Raw genomic sequence first — 20,431 nt, 5'->3', positions numbered from 1 at the left:
ATTTGCAAAATAATTGATTTAAGAATAAGGAATAGTGAAATATATTTTATGGACTGCACATTGTACTGATGTTAGGGAAAGTTGTCAGTATTGTATAAAATATAATTTAACATTTTATGTTCTTGTTGCTTTTCAGGAGTTTATGTAAAATAAATGAATTGGAAAGGTGCTTGTGAATCTGGCTGATGGCTGATTTGCCTGATGAAATCAGAGAATTAGGGTAAAAGAAATGTCAATACCTATTTCAGGAAAAACAATTGATGGACTGGTAGTGCATTGGTAATGAAGCTACCTCTGTGATAGAAGATGTTTTTGACAAATAATTCAAAGAAGTTTAAGAACTGGCCTAAGATCCCATTTTTGCTGTAGTTAGTGGGAGATACTTGGGTGCCACCAAGTGACTGGGAAAATTATTGCAGATCGCAAAGGTTTGGTGTCGTTTTCTTATGTTGTTCTTTAGAGCCTGCTCATTAATCAATGCAAAGGAGAGCAAAAAGAAATAATAAACAACCAATGCTCAAAGGATCTCAAACTGTGCAAACACAAAATAATAAATGATAATAACAAAATACCAATAAATAATGAGAATATGAGATAAAGAGTGAGGCCATAGGTTGTGGGAAAAGTTTGGTGTTGGGATGAGTGAAGTTGAGTGAGTTATCCTCTCTGGTTCAAGAGCCTGAGGTTGAGTGGGTAATAACTGTTCCTGTATCTGGTGATGTGAGTCCTGAGGCTTCTGTACTTTCTTTCTGATGGCAACAGCAGGAAAAGAGCTTGGCAAGGACTGTGGGTGGAAACCAGAGCACTTGGAGAAAACCCACACATTCCATGGGGACTATATACCGAGGATGTTGGGATTAAACTCAGACGTCATGCTAACCCCTATGCTACTGTGGCTTTGAACTTTTAACTTTAAACTTAGAATGAACAAGTTTGCTTACCAGATGTTCTTGAGTGTCCCTTTTGTAGGTACCAGTAGTTAGAAAATTCATACATCATTAAACATTTAAAGATAATTCCAGTAATTTAAAGTGTTAATGATATTTTGTCATAGAATGTCTGCAAAGGCAAGGTGTTGAAGGGATGTTGTTAATGGCACACAGCGTTATTGGAGCTTCTTCTGTAGGCTGGTTTGTGGTTGGATATGAGGTATGAATTAAACTGAGGAAAAATCTTTTGACTTCTTAAAATAAAAAACTAAAATGAGATGGCTTTTAGTTGCTGTCCTGCGAGTCGAATTTAAACCCCCATCACAGTAAGAAAACCTTGTCAATTTTGTTTTCATCTAGTTTGTTATTTGTAGAACTCTGCTGGGTATAATTTGTTTTTTTTTACTGTCTGATGTTATAACTATTAATGCAGATCAAAATACATAATAGGCTTTAAATTACTTAAAAAATTAAAATGATTTGTACTTGAGTGTTGGTTTTGGTTGTATTGAATGCACTTGAAGAAGTCTGCACTGAAAATCCTTAAATTGTGCCATGGAAATTTGTGTAATGAAACAGGGACCTTTAGCAAATGAGAATATATGAATCCAAGACACCAGGGATATAGTTAGGCCGTCTCTCTACTGCTTGCTTCAGTAAGATAGTGGCTGATGTTTTATCTTAGTGCCACTTCCCTGCGCTAAGCTGACTGGTGGTGTAGTGGCATCCGTACCAGATTTCAAGGCGAGGCCCGCGTTCGAATCCGGCCAGCTGCTTGTATGCTTTCCATCGTACTGGGTTGAGCACCGAGCTAGCAACTTGGCTTCGTAAAAAAAAATACACAGAAATTGCCAAAGAAACGTCAAGGTTGCTGCCTGATACACCATAAGGCACACCACTTTCCTGCTATAATCTGACATTTTTTGCTTCCATTAATATCTTAAAGTTTGTGAATCTGTCTTTACTGTACTCAGTGATTTAACATCCACAGCTGTCTTGGTAGGGAATGATTACACTTTGGGTGAAATTTTCTTCCTTAGCTTAGTTTGCAATGCCCAACTTTGTATTTTTGAGACCTGTGACTCTTGGATCCAGACATGTCAAATCCTTCAACATGCAGATTTCATTTATAATGTTCTTTGATTATCTGCAGTTTGACTATGTGCAGCCTTTTTTTTATTGGAGTATTCAGAATACACATTAGCCTTCCAACTAGCTCAGGTGAGCCCACTATCCTGATCAGGGTGCAGGTTGTGTAAATAAATATAAAAAATAACTTCTTGGAGACTTTAAAAAAAAAGTTCTCATGGGGGAAATTTGAATTCTTGTTTGGCCTTAATACATCTACAAATTTTCTTTTAGGATGGCGAAGTTTATGATGGATCGGAACTCATTGGTCCAGTAGATCAGTCATCAGAGTCGCTGAATGATAGCTTATCAGATGGCAGTACTGAAGGTAAGCAGACACAACTCAAATGCTGGAACACTAAAACTTTGAATTTTTGGTGAAGTCACAGTTTTGTTTATTTTTACAGAATTCTCCACTTGTCCTAAATTTGATGTGCTCCTGAGATTTCCTGCAACTTGAAATGCTTTCATTTTAAAGGCTATTGGTTTAATCACTCCATTCCTGTTAGAACTGGATGTTGTACATTGCCATGTTAGCACTAAAATTGGAGGTAGGGCTCAAAAGATGCCTTGGTTTGCATCCCTCATTTCTGAAGCACCCACTTGTTTTGACCTAGAGCAGGTCTAATCTACCTTGAGCTTTATGTGACCACTTAAAAATCACATCAGGTGACTCCTCTGGTCTGTGCTGAATAATGCTGTTTTTAACTTCTGACGATAATTCAGAATTAAACTGTGATGAATGTTTTTTTACATTTGTCAACAGTAGACACTTACTATTAATTTTAACAGAAAGGTGACATTAAAATTCTGAAGTGAGGAAAGTGCACCGACACAGTACTGTACAGGTCATGAACCACAATCAATACAATTTAAGATGTGGTAAGTTATCCTGTGCTGCCTTTTCAACTGTCTGTAACCTCTGATGTGGTTGGTACTTTCCCTTTTCAGTACACCTCCATCCTCTAGCTCTCTTACTGGACCACTTTCAATGGTTTCTCTTCCTGCTACTTTATCTTTCAAATATCTTGAGGATCTATCCTTTGGCTCCCTCCTATTTCTCATCTACATGTTGCCCCTTGGTGACATATCTGAATAAACATCTGTTTCCACATCCATTCTGGTGCCAGCTCACCTTTTTCTGACCTGTTCAGTACTTCTAGTTTGTCGTACTGGTTTTCAACAACCAGCCTTGGATGAGTAGAAATTTCTTCCAACTAAATGCTGGGATTCCCAAAACATTTGCCTTAATCTGTCACTCATCCGTTGTTCTACCTAGCCATTAACTGAGGCAGAGCCAGACGCTAGGTCATGCAATAGTTCTGATCCATATGGGCAGAATCCGTAGCGTCGCCTGCTTCAACCTCTAATATGGTAATGTTGATTTTTTTTTCATGTCTTAGCTCATTTTCTAGTGCTGTGTCTCATCCATGCCACTATGCTAAGTCCGGTTCTTCCAATGCTCTCCTGATTGACATCTTGCCTTTCACTTTCTGTGATCTTAAACTGCTGTACTATTCCAACTTGCAATGACTCCATTTACCAATCATCACCCTGCATGCTGATCTACTTTGGTTCATGGTGCTGTCTTTATTTTCACATTTTTACGGTTGTTTTAAAACCACTGACCTTGTCCCTTCCTTTCTCTGCAATCTCTGCCAGGACTGTAACCAATTGTGGTCTATTTTTTTTCAGATTTTGTTTGCTCCACTGCAGGTGGCTGTACCTCATCCTTTGAAGTGTCCTTCAGCCTCTTTTGCCCTCCTTTTAAGATGTTCTTGAAAAAGTGAACTTTTGTTGATCTGGCCTTCGATTCTCAGTGTTAAAAGTTGATAAATATCCTGTAGTCATTTGCAATGGTTTAATGCATTAAAGGAGCCATACACATCCAGATGATAGTTAGAATACTCCAGCCAGCCCCTGGAGAAGGCAGATGAGTTATCTCTTATGTGGTTCCTTTATGTTCATTTTATGTTGAGGACCAATAATTAAAAAAAAAACTTTTTGCTTGTGAGGGAGTTGAGCATCTGAAAGGTTTTAGCTATCAGTAAACTAGAATAAAGATTTTCTATTTATCATTCTCTTCCTTTAGAGCTACTTATTAATAAGTTGTGTGAGCTTCTTTGTCCATTTGGAGAATACAAAGCCTCAGTTGAAGATGCTCTTTCTCCTTGCGATCGCTTTTATCTGATACTTACCAGTATGTTTTTTTTTCCCGGGTGTAGGGACAGGGGGAAGGGAGGTTGGTGGTTGGAGGCTTCCAGTTTTCTGGATTGCAGAGGTTTTTGTGATCATGGCAGCAAAACATCAGAACTCCACTCTTCTTGAGACTTTAAAAAAGAATTATGTGATTCTATATGCAATTTTTTTGCTCTTGATCACGTGGTTGAGTTTTCTTTATTATTTTGGAGAATCTGGAAGGTCTCCTGCATTGCCAAGCTTTCCTTCCCATTTGGGGAGACAGTCGTTTGCAGGTGTGAATGATTGTGAAATGGTTTGGAACAGCAGAGACTTCACGATGGGCAGTTTTCTTGCGTCTTGCAAGTTAGAGAAAGTGGTCAGAAAGAGCTTTTTTTCCCAAAAACAAAGCCGAGGAAGAGAAAAAGTTGGAAGAAATTACAGTGCTTCATCTACCAGTATTAAAATTTTCATTTCCTTTTTTTTTGTATTTGTTTTAGCCCAAAAAGACTTCTTTGATGATGTCACGCTCAGCAGTCAATCAGAGTGTGGTGGTAAGTTGTCAGAAATTGTTTTTCTTTGATCTTAATGTGGCCATACATCAGTAGGCCACGTGATACAAGACAGCTGTTGTTTTATAATGTATAATGTGTTGCTTTAACAAGAACGGAAAAAGTTTGCTCTTATCTAGTGCCTTAAGATGCCTTGCACCTTATACTTGTACAATAGTTCATTGAACTATGGTTAATCCTACAACGTTAGAATTGCGATGTCAAATTTGTACAGAGCCAACTCCCATCTGAAATGCAATAGCGACAAGATAAAGGATGCTGATTGAGAGAGAAAAGATAGCACAAGGGATCAATTCCCCGCTCTTCATGAGCCAATAACGCTTTTATATTCATCTGATAGGACAGATGGGGCCTTGGTTTGCTATTTCATTGAGAAAGGCAACTCTATTGATGCAGGGCACTGGAGTGTTAGTGTGGATTTTGTGTTCAGGTTGCAGCTTGACCTTCTAACCTTCTGTGGCAGAAAGTGTGTTTCCAGATGACATATGTTACCATATAATAGAAAACTTTCTAAGAATACAGTCATTATCTTATTTACAATGAACACCTTCATGGGAGGGCAGCTGGAATTTTTAAAATCGAATGACCCAGAGATGGGGAACACTTAACACAAGGAGAAAATGGAATATCGGGAATAGCGTCCGGGGGGCTCTGCTCCCAGTGAATTGTGCACACTCTCTCTTTCTCTTTCTCTTGTTGATGGAGGAGAGTTTGTTGCTGATTCTTGAGTTGGGGAACTCGGGGGAGGGGTGGGGAAGTGATGTAGCAGACTTTAACACTAGGAGAGGGGTGAGGAGAGAGAGAGAGAGAGGGAGAGAGAGAGACATTGTGGTATGTCGAATTGTTGGGTGAATGATTAGGTTCTGTTGTAATGCAGACCATGGTCTTTATGGGTTTTGCTATTGCTTGCTTGGTGAGTGGAGAGTACAGATGCTTTTTGCTGAAGTAAATGGGGGCGGGGGAGGGTCGTTGCTTATGTGTGGGAGTCATTAAGTTTCTAACATTTTTACTGTCACTCATTCTTTGGAGCAATCTTCTGTTTTTGTGGATGTCTCTGAAGAACAAGAATTTCAGGTTGTATATTGTATACATTCTCTGATATTAAATGGAATAATTGAACTGTTGAGCTATTGATTTCTCCCTCCCTATAGAATTGCACTTTAAGCCAAAGTTCTTTTTCAGTTCATGATTTGACTGTAATCTCTGCATTTGCATTATAGTCCAGGTGTAGTAACAGTAGAATTTATTTATTTGTAGGTTGAGTACACAGGCAAAACCCTACTCCCTTAGATGCTTATTCTTAAAGGAAAGGGTACAACCACATGAATATAAATACTTTAAATGTAGAAAATGACGTGAAATATTGGTGAATGATGGGGGGTTACAATTGGCCACTGAGTATGAGAGTGGAGAGATGACTGAAGGGGAAATTAAGGAGATGGGTGTCTGAAGTGAAATATAATAAGGATGAAGAAGTTTGGGAAAGGCAGTCCAGAATGTAGTGGTGGCGGGTTCTGTGGACTATGAAAGGAAGGGAGACTCTATTGAATAAATAGGCAAAGCACTATGAAGGCTTATGTTTTTTTTGGGCAGAGTTGAGCAACATTTTGGGGAGTTTATCATTGGGGACTCTATACATTGGATTCGGGGAATAACAGGAATTTGAAGAACAAAGGAACAAGGTGTGGTTTGAATTCTGAAAAAGTGATGGTGAGAGGAAGTTGAATTTTGGGAGACCAGTGCTGAAGAGGCTTGCTTGAATGAAGGGGAGGAAGTAAATTCTTGTTTGCTTTAGTGAAATTATTAAAAATATTTTAAAGGTGCTTATCATGGAATTATTTGTTTCTTTGCATTTCACTGGTTTCCTGAATGAATTTGATTCGCAGGCATAATTACTAGAGACATGGTAACTTTTTGTAAGGGGTATAAGCAAACATAGCAATACGTTTCACCATTTTCTGATGGTCAGCAGTTGTTGATGGGGACACGGTTAATCATTTGAAATCTGCAAATAAAAAAGTTAGAAATTCTTTGCAGGGCAGGTATCATCTGCAGAATTAACATTCCTTGTCGGTGACCTTTCATCAGAGGTTGTTCATCACAGGGACTATTTTTGTTTCTCTTTACACATGCTGCTTTCTAATATGTTTACTAAGATTTCCAGCATCAACAAGAAGTGTTTGGTTTTAAGTCTTTTAATTCCTGTTTTCCCCACCACGCTGAAGGGTAAAGGAACATACAATGTTTCCTGTGGACCTTTTGCTAGGATTATGTTGACCCATGTGACAAATCTGAAACATAATCATTATTTAAATTTTATTGTTCCTTTATGCTAACTTGGACCAATCTGCAGATCACCTAGCTGGTTAATGGCATTATCTCATAATTAACATGATCATGATTAAAATTTAAGATATACCCATTTTGATTGCTATATTGTATTATCAAACAGAGATGAACCAAAACCTTAATTATTGTACATTTAACATGTAAACTGTCCATCACAATAATCATTCACCCTGTGAATGTTAATGGTGCTGTATTGCTTCTCCAAGTCATCAATTTTGTTATATGAGCATAATAAAGAACCATCTGGAATTCATAAAATGTAATTTAGTTAAAGATAGGACAACAGAGAAAAACAACCCATTATTTGAAAGGACAAGGAATCTTTCAATTCTTTTTACATATAAAGACTTTTATAGTACATTACAATTATGTGTATTAATAAATTTATGTTACTGAACTGTTAAAACAGTGGTGAAATATTACTTGTTCGCACAAGTTCTATGTATGTTTCAAGAATATCTCTGGGTAATTTTTAACTTTTAAAAGACAGTGTTGTCATGGTAAATAGTGAGGATGTTTTCATTTGTTCCTTTGCCGAAGGTTTAATTTTATTCGACATGCAGATAGTTTGATCTGGTGCTAAAATAAAATTTAAAACTATAATAGTGCTTAAGGTGATTGGTAATGACTTGTACAGGTATGATTTCCAGGGCTAGTCTTGTTTACAGAGCATTGTTCTTTTATTTAGGAAGACTATACTCCAGAGTTCTGAAAGAAGTAGTTGAGATTGTGGATGAATTACTAATGATCTTTAAAGTATTTCTAGATTCTGGAATGGTTCCAGAGGACTGGAAAATTGCAAATGTCACTCCATTCTTTAAATATGGAGGGAGGCAAAAGACAGGAAATTATAGTCTTATTAGCCTGACTTCAGTGATTGGCAAGATGTTAGAATCTACCTGAAGTCAGCATGCTTTCCTTAAGAGGAAATACTGTCTGACAAATCTATTGGAATTCTTTGAGGAAACAGCAGGCAGGATAGACAAAGGTGAGTCCATTGACAAGGTGCTACACACAAGGCTACTGAGTAAAAGAGCTCATGGTATTATAGGAAAGATACTAGCATGGACTGAAGATTGGCTGAAAGGCAAAAGACAAGGAATGGGAATAATGGGGCCTTCTCTGGTTGGCTTCTGGTGACTAGTGATGTTCTTCGTGGGGCAGTATTAGATCCACTACTTTTCAGGTTATATGTTAATGATCTGATTGATGTGATTGATTTTTATTTTGGTCTGATCTGTGGACAATACAAAGATAGGTGGAGGGGCAGGTTATGTTGAGAAAGCAGGGAGGTTGCAAAAGGATCTAGACAGATTCGGAGAGTGGGCAGAGAAGTGGCATTTGGAATAGAGGGTAGGGAAGAGTGTGGTCATACATTTCATGCTGTCCCACATAGATCAGGTGGGGAAGAATATGCTTGGCATGTTGGCTGTCATCAGTCAGGGTAATGAGTGTCAAGTCACATTTATTGTCATTTAACTATATACATGGATGTAACACACATAAAGTGCATATAAAAAGTATTTCCCTCCCCCCCCCCCCCAGAAATTTTCATGTTTTATTGTTTTTCAACATTGAATCACAGTGGATTTAGTTTGGCTTTTTGACACTGATCAACAGGAAAAAAAACTGTTTCATGTCAAAGTGAAAACAAATTTCTACAAATTGGTCTAAATATATTACAAATATCAAACAGAAAATAATTGCTTGCATAATTACTCACCCCCTTCAAGTCAGTATTTAGTAGATGCACCTTTGGCAGCCTTGATTACAGCCTTGAGTCTGTGTGGATGGGTCTCTATCAACTTTGCACATCCAGACACTGCAGTTTTTCCCCATTCTTCATTACAAAACTGCTCAAGCTCTGTCAGATTGCGTGGGGATTGTGAGTGAATAGGCCTTTTCAAGTCCAGCCGCAAATTCTCATTTGGATTGCGGTCTGGACTCTGACTTGGCCACTCCAGGACATTAACTTAGTTGTTTTTTTAAGCCATTCCATAGCCTTGGCTTTATGTTTTGGATCATTGTCTTGCTGGAAAACAAATCTCCCAAGTCATAGTTCTCTTGCAGACTGCATCAGGTATTCTTCCAGGATTTCGCTGCAGTTTGCTGGATTAATTTTACCCTCTACCTTCACAAACCTTTCATGGCCTGCTGCAGTGAAGCATCCCGACAGCATGATGCAGTCACCTCCATGCTTCATGGTAGGGATGGTATGTTTTTGATGATGATGATGATGTTTGGTTTCCACCGGTCTGATGGGCAAAAAGCTCAATTTTGGTCTCATCAGACCATAGAACCTTCTTTCAGCTGACTTCAGAGTCTCCTTCTGGCAAACTCTAGCCGAGATTTCATGAGAGTTTTTTCCACAGTGGCTTTCTCTTTGCCACTCTCCCATAAGGCTGCAACTGGTGAAGCACCCGGGCAACAGTTGTATGCACGATCTCTCCCATCTCAGACACTGAAGCTTGTAGCTCCTCCAGAGTTCTCATAGGTCTCTTGATGGCCTCCCTCTCTAGTCCCCTTCTTGCACGGCACTCAGTTTTTGATGATGGCCTGCTCTAGGCAGATTTACAGCAGTGCCATATTCTTTCCGTTTCTTGATGATTGACTTAACTGTACTCCAAGGGATATTCTGTGACTTGAACATTTTCTTGTATCCATCTCCTGACTTGTGTTTTTCAATAACCTTTTCATGGAGTTGCTTGGAGTGTTCTTTTGTCTTCATGTTGTAGTTTTTGCCAGGATACTGACTCACCAGCAGTTGGACCTTCCAGATACAGGTGTATTTTTACTACAATCATTTGAAACACCTTGACTGCACACAGTGATCCCCATTTAACTAATGATGTGACTTCTAAAACCAATTGGTTGCGCCAGTGATTATTTGGTGTTTCATATACTTTAATATTCACCCTTTAATACTTTAAATTCTTTTGTGTTTTATATCTATAATTAATTAATTAATCTCACTTTGTAGAGATCTGTTTTCACTTTGACACAAAAGAGTCTTGTTGATCAGTGTCAAAAAATTAAGCCAAATTAAATCGACTGTGATTCAATGTTGTAAAACAGTAAAACATGAAAACTTCCGGGGGGGGGGGGGTGAATACTTTTTATTGGGACTGTAACCACATGATGTTTATAGAAATGAGACAACCTTTCTCAGAACTTTGATGTAAAGCACAGTGGTACACGTAACACATGATAACTTTTGAAGGAGAGGAGCTGGGATATTTACGTTGTAGTTGTACAAGACTTTGGTGAGGCTGCAGCTGGAGTATTGTAGACAGTTTTGGTTATTCTGTTAAATGAAGAAAGATGTTGTTAAGCTGGAAAGTGTACAAAGAAGAAAAATGAGAATATTGTAGGATTTGAGAGCCTGAGTTGTGGGGAAAGACTGTGCGGGCTAGGACATCATTCCTTGAAGTGTACGAGACTGATGAGTAACCTTCCAGGTGAATGCATTGAGTTGTTTTCCCAGGGAAAGGGAAATAAAAACTAGAAGGCATAGGTTTAACGTGAGAAGCAAACGATTTAACTGATCTTGAAGGGCAACTCCTTCACAAGATAGTGGTGTGTATCTGAAACGAGTTGGCTGAGAAGGTGGTTCAATCAGGTACAATAACAACAGTTAAAGGGTATTTCAAGAGGTACATAGACAGGAAAGGTTTAGATAGATTTGGGCCAAACACTGTAAATGGGACTAGCTTAAATGACCATCTTGGTTGTCATGGAACAGGTAGACCAAAAGCTTATTTTCTTGTTGCATTACTCTGTGTCTCCAAATCATAATAATGTGGATCTCTTACATACTAAGGAGAAATTATATTAGGAAAAGAAGAAATCTCAGAAAAACTTAAAATATCAACAAGAAGCAAAACACAGAAAACTTTGCAGAAGAAGCAGAGAAGTATATGTTCAGAGTGCATGAAGAGGTCAAAGAAATTAGAATTAGTAAAATGTTGGAATTGGAGAAACTGGTGGAATTGAAAAGCAATCATCACCAGGACTTGACGACTGACATCAAAGGAATTTGAAGGAGGTAGCTCTGCTGATATATGAATGCACTGGTTGTCATTTTTATTATGGTAAAAAAGTTGAGTTCTTTAGGTGAAAAATTAAAAGTGGTTGTATGTGAATCTCTGAAAGTTACAATGTGCAATAAATTGTGAAGGCAAATAGAGTATTTCTCTTTATTGCAAATGGATTTTAGTGCAAGAGTACATCTTTCTCTATTTATACAAATCCTTGGTGAGATTGTACCTGGAATCTGACCCTGCTGTAAATAGAGGGGGTACAATGTAGATGCACAAGAAAAATTCATGAGGTGACTTCTTTATCTTCTGAACAGAGAGAATAACTTGGTAATATACTCTGAGTTTAAAAAAATAAGGAATGTTCTCATGGTATGATCAGATAGTGGTTAGCCCAACACTTTACATTACCAGCGGCCCAGGTTCAATTCCTGCCACTGGCTGTAAGGAGTTTGTACATTCTTTCCATGACTGTGTGGATTTCCTCTGGGTGCTCTTGTTCCCTCCCACAGTCCAAAGATCTACCGGTTGATAGGTTAATTGGTCATTGTAAATTGCCTTGTGATTAGTTTAGGGTTAAAATGGGGGTCACTGGGCAGCATGGCTTGAAGGGCCATAAGGGCCGATTCCACACTCTATCTCAATAAATAAATAAAATAAAATCTTTTTGAAATATATGCAATTCTTAAGGGACTTTTATGGCGTGAATGAAAATTTTTCCCTGATCCAGGTATCTAGAAACAGGGAGAACAATCTCGATGTAAGAGGACCATTAAAGCATTGTGCTCTGCACAGAGATTTTGGGCTGAGCTGTACGGTTCCATGCACTTTGACTGAATCGAGGAGGAACTTTTTCTTCCAGTGGGTAGTGAATCTTCGGAATTCGTTGTCCAGGGGGGCAGTGGAGGCTCAGTTGTTGATTCTATTCAAGACAGATTGATTGATCCGTTCAGATGAAGGATCTCGACTGTCCATTTCACTCCACAGGTGCTGCCTGATCTGCTGCATTCCTTCAGCATCTTGTTTGTTTCTCCTGATTCCACATTTACACTCTTTTGCATCTCCAGAGACAGATTTGAAGGCTATGGGTTCAGGACAGGAAAGGGGGCAACTATAAGTGAAGGGTGGAGCAGGGCTGAGGGCCATATGGACTACTCTTGCATATTCTAATGAAGACATTGAATGTTCATTGTGAAAAGCATGCAGTGGAACATTTATGTAGGGTTTTACCATGCATTATGGGGTGCTGTTTTGATTAGTGATAAACTGTTACTAGCAATTTAAGAAGAACTTAATATGATCGTAATTTCTCAGACGGTGCAGTCAGATTTTTTTTTACATGCCCTTCAGTTAAGATTGGCATGATTCTGTTTCAGAGGGGGTTGGAATGTGAATGTACAATATAGTCAAGGACGGGAGCTTCTAAGACGAGACAAATACTTGTTGGTTCAGGAATTGTTCATTGGAGAGAAATGCTGTGCTCATACCATATTAGGAATGCAAATTATCTTTAAAGTCACCTTGTCTAGGCATTTTGTTTTCTGCTAATAGTTGAGTGGTGTGTGCACCTGGCACTTCCAGATGTGTCAGAACTGTTTCTAATGTAGTGTTTATTTATTTTAACCAGCAGAGTAAGTACATCAGGATCAAATTAATCACCTATCTCCTCAAACGTGTCCATTCAGTTGTAAATTCTAAAATTCTTCCTTTCCTGTCTATTGAATTAGTTCAACAATTTTAACCCTTAATGCTCTATGCATAAAGAAATTAATGTTTCCCAGTAAATGTAAGAATGTTTTGCTGCTCTCTATTGCATCAGTGTGCTTGAGATTATTGCATGGGCATCTTCTTCATTTCCTTTCATTGAGCATATGGAGCAGGAGACCTTGACTCATAATTACACCCCATCTAATTGAGAAAGCAGCGTGTATCCATATTGATGGACTGAGCTTGATTTGAGTAACTGATGGCCAATTAGTCTGCATAAATTTGAACTGATCTTAAATTATTTTCTGGCTGTCCTTATCTCAATATAGGTGAATTCTGTTCACATTATAGTGTTATTTTGTCATTCTAATTCTCATTTTTGTGCAATTGTTTCCACCTTCTCTATCCTGATCCCTTTTTTAGTGCCCCTTGCTTGTCTTGCCAGAAAACAGCAAGAGAGTAACATAATCTTGTCTTCAAAAGCTTTCTGCTTGTATTTAAGGGTAACAGGTCAATTCTGAATTCTGCCATCATTTCTGTTTCCTTTCCTTGCTTTTAGTGGATTTCCTATTGGCCTTAACTCCCTCTGAAGTTTATAGTGTAAGGAATTTAGACAAGAAGTAAACTTTGAAACGCAGGACTGTAATGGCCCGAGTAGGAAGTATTATTGCCTATACTTTTAGAAAGCAAATTACTTGGCTTAATTAGATCAATAGGCCATCAGCTTCAGCGCAACAAAGATATTGTTTCTCATTAATTTTTTTTGAACCGGAGAGAATTTGAAAGGATCTGATAGCATAGAGGGTGACCATTTCACCCACTGGCACTCTGTAGATCTATCCAATCAGACCCAAAGCCATGCCGTTGTTTTTTATTTTCAGGCGTAATTAGTTTCCTTTTAGAAAGGTACTTTACAAAACATTGCTTCCACTATGTTTCTAGATATTAATTTTTTGAATTACTATGAAACAACTTGTCTGCCATCTAACTTTTTTGTAGTTATCATAAATAAGTGGATAAGTGTATGAAAGTAGGTGTTGCACAGGAGCCAGGTGGCCGTGCCTTTGCAAAACTAAGTTAACTCTAAAGTTTAAAAGTATTTGTTTTCAAAATTTTAATGTAAAACACATCGGAATAATGACTTATCACACTTATTTGTGGCAAATTTACAGGGTACCTTAGGTAGATTTAGATTTATTACCAAATATAGAATATTTTCTTGTTTGAAATTGGATATTGGTGATTGGTGAGGCACATGTTATGTCCAAACATGCTTCACCAGAATTTCTTTAATATGAGCTCCATTGTAGCCAATAGAAGCAACACACACAAAATGCTGGAGGAACTCAGCAGGCCAGGCAGTATCTATAGAGAAAAGTACAGTTGACGTTTTGGGCCAAAACCCTTCGGCAGGACTGAGGAAAAAAGGCTGAGGAGTAGATTTAAAAGGTAGGGGGAGGGGAGAGAGAAACACAAAGTGATAGGTGAAACCTGAAGGGGGAGAGATGAAGTAAAGAGCTGGGTAGTTGATTGGTAAAAGAGACAGAAGGTCATGGATGAAAGAAAAGGGGGAAGGAGCACTAGAGGGAGGCGGTGGGCGGGCAAGGAGATAAGGTGAGAGAGGGAAAGGGAGATGGGAGATGGTGAACGATAGGGGTCATTACCGGAAGTTCAAGAAATCGATGTTTGTGCCATCAGGTTGGAGGCTACCCAAGTATTGTTCCTCTAACCTGAGTGTGGCCTCATCGCGACAGTGGAGGAGGCCATGGATAGACATATCGGAATGGGAATATGTAGTGAATTAAAATGGGTGGCCACTGGGAGATCCAGCTTTTTCTGGCAGCCGGAGCATAGGTGCTCAGCGAAGCAGTCTCCCAATCTATGTCGGGTCTCACTGATATACAGGAGGCCACGCTGGGAGCACCGGACACAGTATGTGACCCCAACAGACTCACAGGTGAAGTGTTGCCTCACCTGGAAGGACTGTTTGGGGCCCTGAATGGTAGTGAGGGAGGAGGTGTAGGGGCAGGTGTAGCACTTGTTCTGCTTGCAGGAGGGAGATCAGTGGGGAAGGGAGTCGCGTAGGGAGCGATCCCTGCGGAAAGCAGAAAGTGGGTGGGAGGGGAGGGAAAGATGTGCTTGGTGGTGGGATCCCATTGGAGATGGCGTATGTTTTGGAGAATTACTTGCTGGATGTGGAGGCTGGTGAGATGGTAGGTGAGAACAAGAGGAACCCTATCCCTGGTAGGGGCGCAGGAGGATGGGGTCAGAGCAGATGTGTGTGAAATAGAAGAGATGTGGTTGGGAGCTGCATTGATGGTGGAGGAGGGGAAGCCCCTTCTTTGAAAAAGGACATCGCTTTCGTTCTAGAATGAAGAGCCTTATCCTGAAAGCAGATGCTGCAGAGACAGAGGAATTGAGAGAAGGGGATGGCGTTTTTACAAGTAACAAGATAGGAAGAGGTATAGTGTACCTCTTCCCAATCAATTGTAAACCTTAGATTTACAAATCTGCAACAAAATCTTCACCCTGACACTATATTCATTCATTATGGTGAGTAACACAGCATCTATAAATGGTAATTTTCTGTTTGTCAATTTTTTAAAATGATCAGTGCATTATTTACAGTCAGCAGCAGTAACATCATGCTGGTCTATGACTCTTTGGAGCCATGTGTCAAATCTGTGATGTTTGTAATGTGATTCAGTAATCACTTAATTTTCAAAGTACATTTACTCTATGTGAAGGGAGTTTGAATTTAATGAAGCAATTAAACTACTCCTGTGAACAGTGTAGAATATCATTGAATGAGTTAATCAGGCAGTAAAGATTTACAGGGATTATGTTTGATCCACGGATTTGTCACGGTATAGAAGGAGGCTCTTCAGCCCTTTATAACAGTATCTGATAGAATATTCCTATCAGTCTCATTTCCCTGCTATTTTCCCATAGTCTTACCAATTATTCTCTCTCAAGTACCTCTTCTTTAGTTCTTTTCTGAAAGTCATAATTCATTCTGTATCTTCCACCCCTGCAGGCAAATCAAACAACTTGCATTCATGCCCCTTATAGCTTTTGATAGGTGCCACAGCAATGTAGCATTTAGCACAACACTATTACAGAGTTCAGAGTCCACTGTCTGTAAGGAGTCTCTGTATGTCTTCCCTGTGGAATGCATGAGTTTTCTCCATGTGCTCTGGTTTCCTCCCACAATCCAAAGATGTAACAGGCAGGTTAACGGGTGGGTGTAAGTTGTCCCGTGATTAGGTTAGGGTTAATCGGTGTTTGCAGGGGTCGCTGGTGCAGCGTGGCTCAGGTCTGTTCTGCGCTGTATCACTAAATCAATCAGTCAATTAATCTCCACCCTCTTGTCTTGGACCTACTGATGATGGGAGCTTCCTTCTATTCACTTCACCGAAGTCTGTCATAACTGTCTGTACCTGTATCCAATCTTCTCTTAGCCTTCGTTGGTGCAGGCAGAATAGCCCTAGTTTTTTCAGTCCAACCTTGCAATCAAATTCTTTATTTTTAAAATCACTCTGATCTTTACTGCACTCTATTCAATACTACCTACAGTAAGATAACTAGAACTGGATGCAATATGTCATTAGTGGACATCCCTGTTTTTATACTTTTTACCTCCATTTATAAATTTCCAAATCCCGCCTGCTTTACTATTTTCTCAACCTTGCAATTTTGAAAAGTATATGCACAAGTGCATTTAAGATCAGAAATGTTTAAAGAACTTCAAAAAAAATTAGTATTATCAATAATATTTAAGAACAACCTAAAATAATTAGAAACCCAGTTAATCTTGATATTTAAAATTGATTAAAATATACTATTCTTTTAATAGCACTCTTCAGTCAAGCTAATGAAGCCAGTCTCTGAGATTTTCAGGCAGTTTCTTTTGGAAGAACGATGAGAAATTGACCAATCTTGCACTCTGACACTGAACCCCTGAGTGCAGCATTAGAGCACAATTAAAAGCTGCCAAGCAGGTTCATTATTTATGAACTTAGGGGTGCAAACTTGGGGGCATAAAAATAGGGACGATTAACAGTTACAAACCCAAGTTTGATTTTCACTGTGAAACTTGGATCAGTGCTCTGCTTCCAGCAGTATTTCTTGAACGTAACCAACATATGAAACTGAGGCATGCTGAATGTTGTTGGATGAAGTGGAGAATTAAAAAAATAAGCAAAAAAAAATTTGTTGCATTGGCTCAGAAATCAAATGTGTTAATTTAATGACTAAATTTACGGTAATCTTATCATTCAGTAACATTCTCAGAGCATAGAAATCAGTGGAACTTTTATATTCAGGACAATGTAACTACATCCTCATCATCAGTAACTACAAATGGAAAGAAGACAAACTCAGTTAAAAATAATACCATTTTACACAGGCCTTTTTTTTAACCATTGTTGCTTGGTCTTACTAATGTTGTACAGTTACACTAAGATTTAGTTGCTCTTTGCAGTTCATCCCCTTTGAAATGAAGCACAGTTTTCCATTTCCTTTTCTCTTTACATTCTTTATCCATGTACTATATTTGTTTCTAAACCTCTATACCTCCCCAAATAACATTTCAGTATTCCTTCTGACTAAAGTGGATATTATATTTCTCAACACCTCTAGGAGAGGTGCTGCTTTACGGTGCCAGAGACCTGAGTTCAACACTGACCTCCAATGCTATCTGTTTGGAGTTTGTGCATTCTTCTTTTGACCAACGTGGCTTTCCTCTAGGTGCTCTGGTTTCCACCCACATTCCAAAGAACTGCAGATTTGTGTGGTAAAGGCCAATGTAACTTGCTCCCTAGTGTTGGGTGAGTGATAGAATCTGGGAGGAATATGAGAATTTGAAAAATCATATAGGAGTGATATGAACTGGGAGTGATGGTTATCACACACTTGGTGGACCATAGTACTGATGTTTGTGCTGCATCTCTCTCTTGAGTCTAAACTGTTTCATGTACCACTCATTTACCCTGTGCAGTTACTTTGAGACTCCGCAATTTATTTTCTCTCCTCTTTGTATCTCAGCCATTGTGGGTACATTTAGCTTGGATCCTCTCAGTGACAAATACAGATTATAGGAAGCAAAGGTCCACCACTCAACTAGATATAATTTGCCATCTTGAAGACTGTACTCTACTTATCCCCTCTCAGATGTTGAATGTTGAATTTCACCATCTTAAAAATACCTAATAGCAGAATCTTTGTGAACTTTATTTTGTAGTTTTAATAACAAGTTTGTAGTAAGGTAGCCAGCTTGCTAGAACTTAATGCTTTTGAAGTTGGGATATTTGTTTTCTGTCTTTTAAGTCAATTCCGTTTATAATATGTTACTGTCAATTTCTTCAGCCCTTGTGCCATAATCTTTTGTTATATTGTATTGGTTGTATTTTGGAAATCCAAATACACTTACATCCATGTTCCTCTTTATTTCCTCAAGTTACAACTTCAGGGATTTCCAATTAATTAGTTATGTACAGTTTCCTTCCCTTAACTTGCTTTCACCTTGTATAACAATGCGGTGTTTTTCCAAAGTGCTTCGTTATCACTTTCATTAACAATTGATTTCAGAATTTTCCTGATTTTTTTTAGGTTAGGCAAACATGCCAGTCATTCCTTGGTTTCTTTCTTCCTTTCTTAACATTTGCTCTTTTTCAAACTGTTGGAATCTTTCCAACATCTTGGATGTTTTAGAAGATGGTGTCTAATGTACATCTACTTTTAGAACCCAGGTCCAGAGGAGGTGTTTAATCCTTGAAACCATGATCTTGCCAAGAACTTTCACTCTAATATTAATAATTTGAGGTTCTTCATTTTCCTTTATCCTGTTTTAACTGGTAATCTTCTGGTTCTTCTCTATAAAGACGATGCCAGATGTTTGTTTAACATCTCTCCAATTTCCTTATTTACCCCTTTTTTAATTTCACTGTTCAGGGGTAGCTCTGTTGCCTGTATTGGAGGTCTCTTTGCATTTGGTCACAAATTAGTGTTCTTATTTACAAGATTCCGCTTCAGTGGTATTACACAAGGGCACTATGGACTTCTGCTCTAGGCTCTAGATTAGCTGGTGAGTCAATAATCTGCACTACTTATCACCTTGAAACCCAATTTGCTTCATGACTTTGTCTTGTCAATTTCACCAGCAATGATGAATGCAGTGAATGCTGGACCAAAACCATGGTCTAAACTACAGAAATCATTCGAGACAAAATCATAAAGTTCCTTGGGTTTCAACTGCCATAAGGATGTGCCATAAGGTATGAAAAGAACTTGGGTAGAAGGGCTATGTAAAACATAAGCAATGAATCAAATTTGCATCTGTTTCTCAATGCAGTAAGCCAGGTCAAATAATACACCATGCCATTCACTCATTAATATTAATCTGATGCAGGTATCTTTGAGAGAATTTCCTCAGAAGCAGGAATTTATGAGATCATACCGGATCATTGATTTTGCAGTATCAGCTTTTTTGTCGCTGTCTTCCTCTTTACATACTATAGCTCTGCTATATTTTTGTTAGTTGACATTACTTTAAATTTTTTAGCTCTCCATAGTCCATTTCAAATATTCTCCTAATCCTTGAGACTGCCTTTAATAGCAACCTTTGAATTTCTTCTTTCAATTTAATATGAATTTACCATGGATGGATCACTTTTCTCCTGTGACATATTTATTTCTCAAAGGTATGTATATTATGAAATATTTCTTTAAACAGCAGACTGTACTTCTGTACTGTAACTATTGTTGGCAGAATTTCAGATGGTGACAAGGAGACGTATAGGAGTGAGATAGATAATCTGGTTAAGTAGTGTTGCAACAACAACCTTGTACTCAGTGTCAGTAAGACCAAGTAATTAATTGTGGACTTCAAGAAGGGAGGTTGAGGGAACGCATACAAATCCTCATTGACATGTCAGCAGTGGAAAGGGTGAGAAGTTTCAAGTTTCTAGGTGTCAATATCTCTCAAGATGTATCCTGGGCCCAACATATTAATGCAGTTACGAAGAAGGCACAATAGTGGCTGTTTTTCATTAGAAGATTGAGGAGCTTTGGTATGTCATCATAGACTCTTGCAGCTTCCTACAGATGGTTCATGCAGAGCATTCTAACTGGCTGTATCACCGTCTGGTATGAAGAAGCCACTGCACAAGATCGGAAAAAGCTGCAGAGGGTTGTAAACTCAGCCAGCTATATCATGGTCACTAGCCTTCCCAGCATTTAAGATACCTTCAAAAGGCAATGCCTCAAAAAGGTGGCATCCATCATTAATGACCCTTAACATCCAGGATATGCCCTCTTCTCATTGCTACCATTGTGGGGGAGGTACAGGAGCCTGAAGAGAGACACTCCATGTTTCAGGAATAGCTTCTTTCCCTCTGTCATCAGATTTCAGAATGGACAATGAACCCATGGCCGTTACCTCAATATTTTTTTCTTTGCTTTTGCTCTCTTTGCACTGCTTGTTTAATTTAATTTTCTATATATATTTCTTATTGTAATTTATAGTTTTTCC

At 38.6% G+C, this 20,431-nt stretch overlaps 1 protein-coding gene across 2 annotated transcripts in view; it reads left to right on the top strand.

Annotated features, from left to right (window-relative positions):
* rps6kc1 (ribosomal protein S6 kinase polypeptide 1) overlaps positions 1-20,431 on the top strand; it is a 176,498-nt gene that overhangs the window by 48,865 nt on the left and 107,202 nt on the right. For both annotated transcript variants that reach the window (XM_063055798.1, XM_063055797.1), the window contains exons 5-6: positions 2,292-2,385; positions 4,736-4,789. In XM_063055798.1, coding sequence (XP_062911868.1) covers positions 2,292-2,385; positions 4,736-4,789 — 148 coding nt within the window. The remainder of the gene's footprint in view (positions 1-2,291; positions 2,386-4,735; positions 4,790-20,431) is intronic.

Source organism: Mobula hypostoma, chromosome 8 (genome assembly GCF_963921235.1).
Source record: "Mobula hypostoma chromosome 8, sMobHyp1.1, whole genome shotgun sequence".
In the NCBI taxonomy this organism is placed as follows: domain Eukaryota; kingdom Metazoa; phylum Chordata; class Chondrichthyes; order Myliobatiformes; family Myliobatidae; genus Mobula; species Mobula hypostoma.
This window is presented reverse-complemented; position numbering and strand designations above follow the sequence as displayed.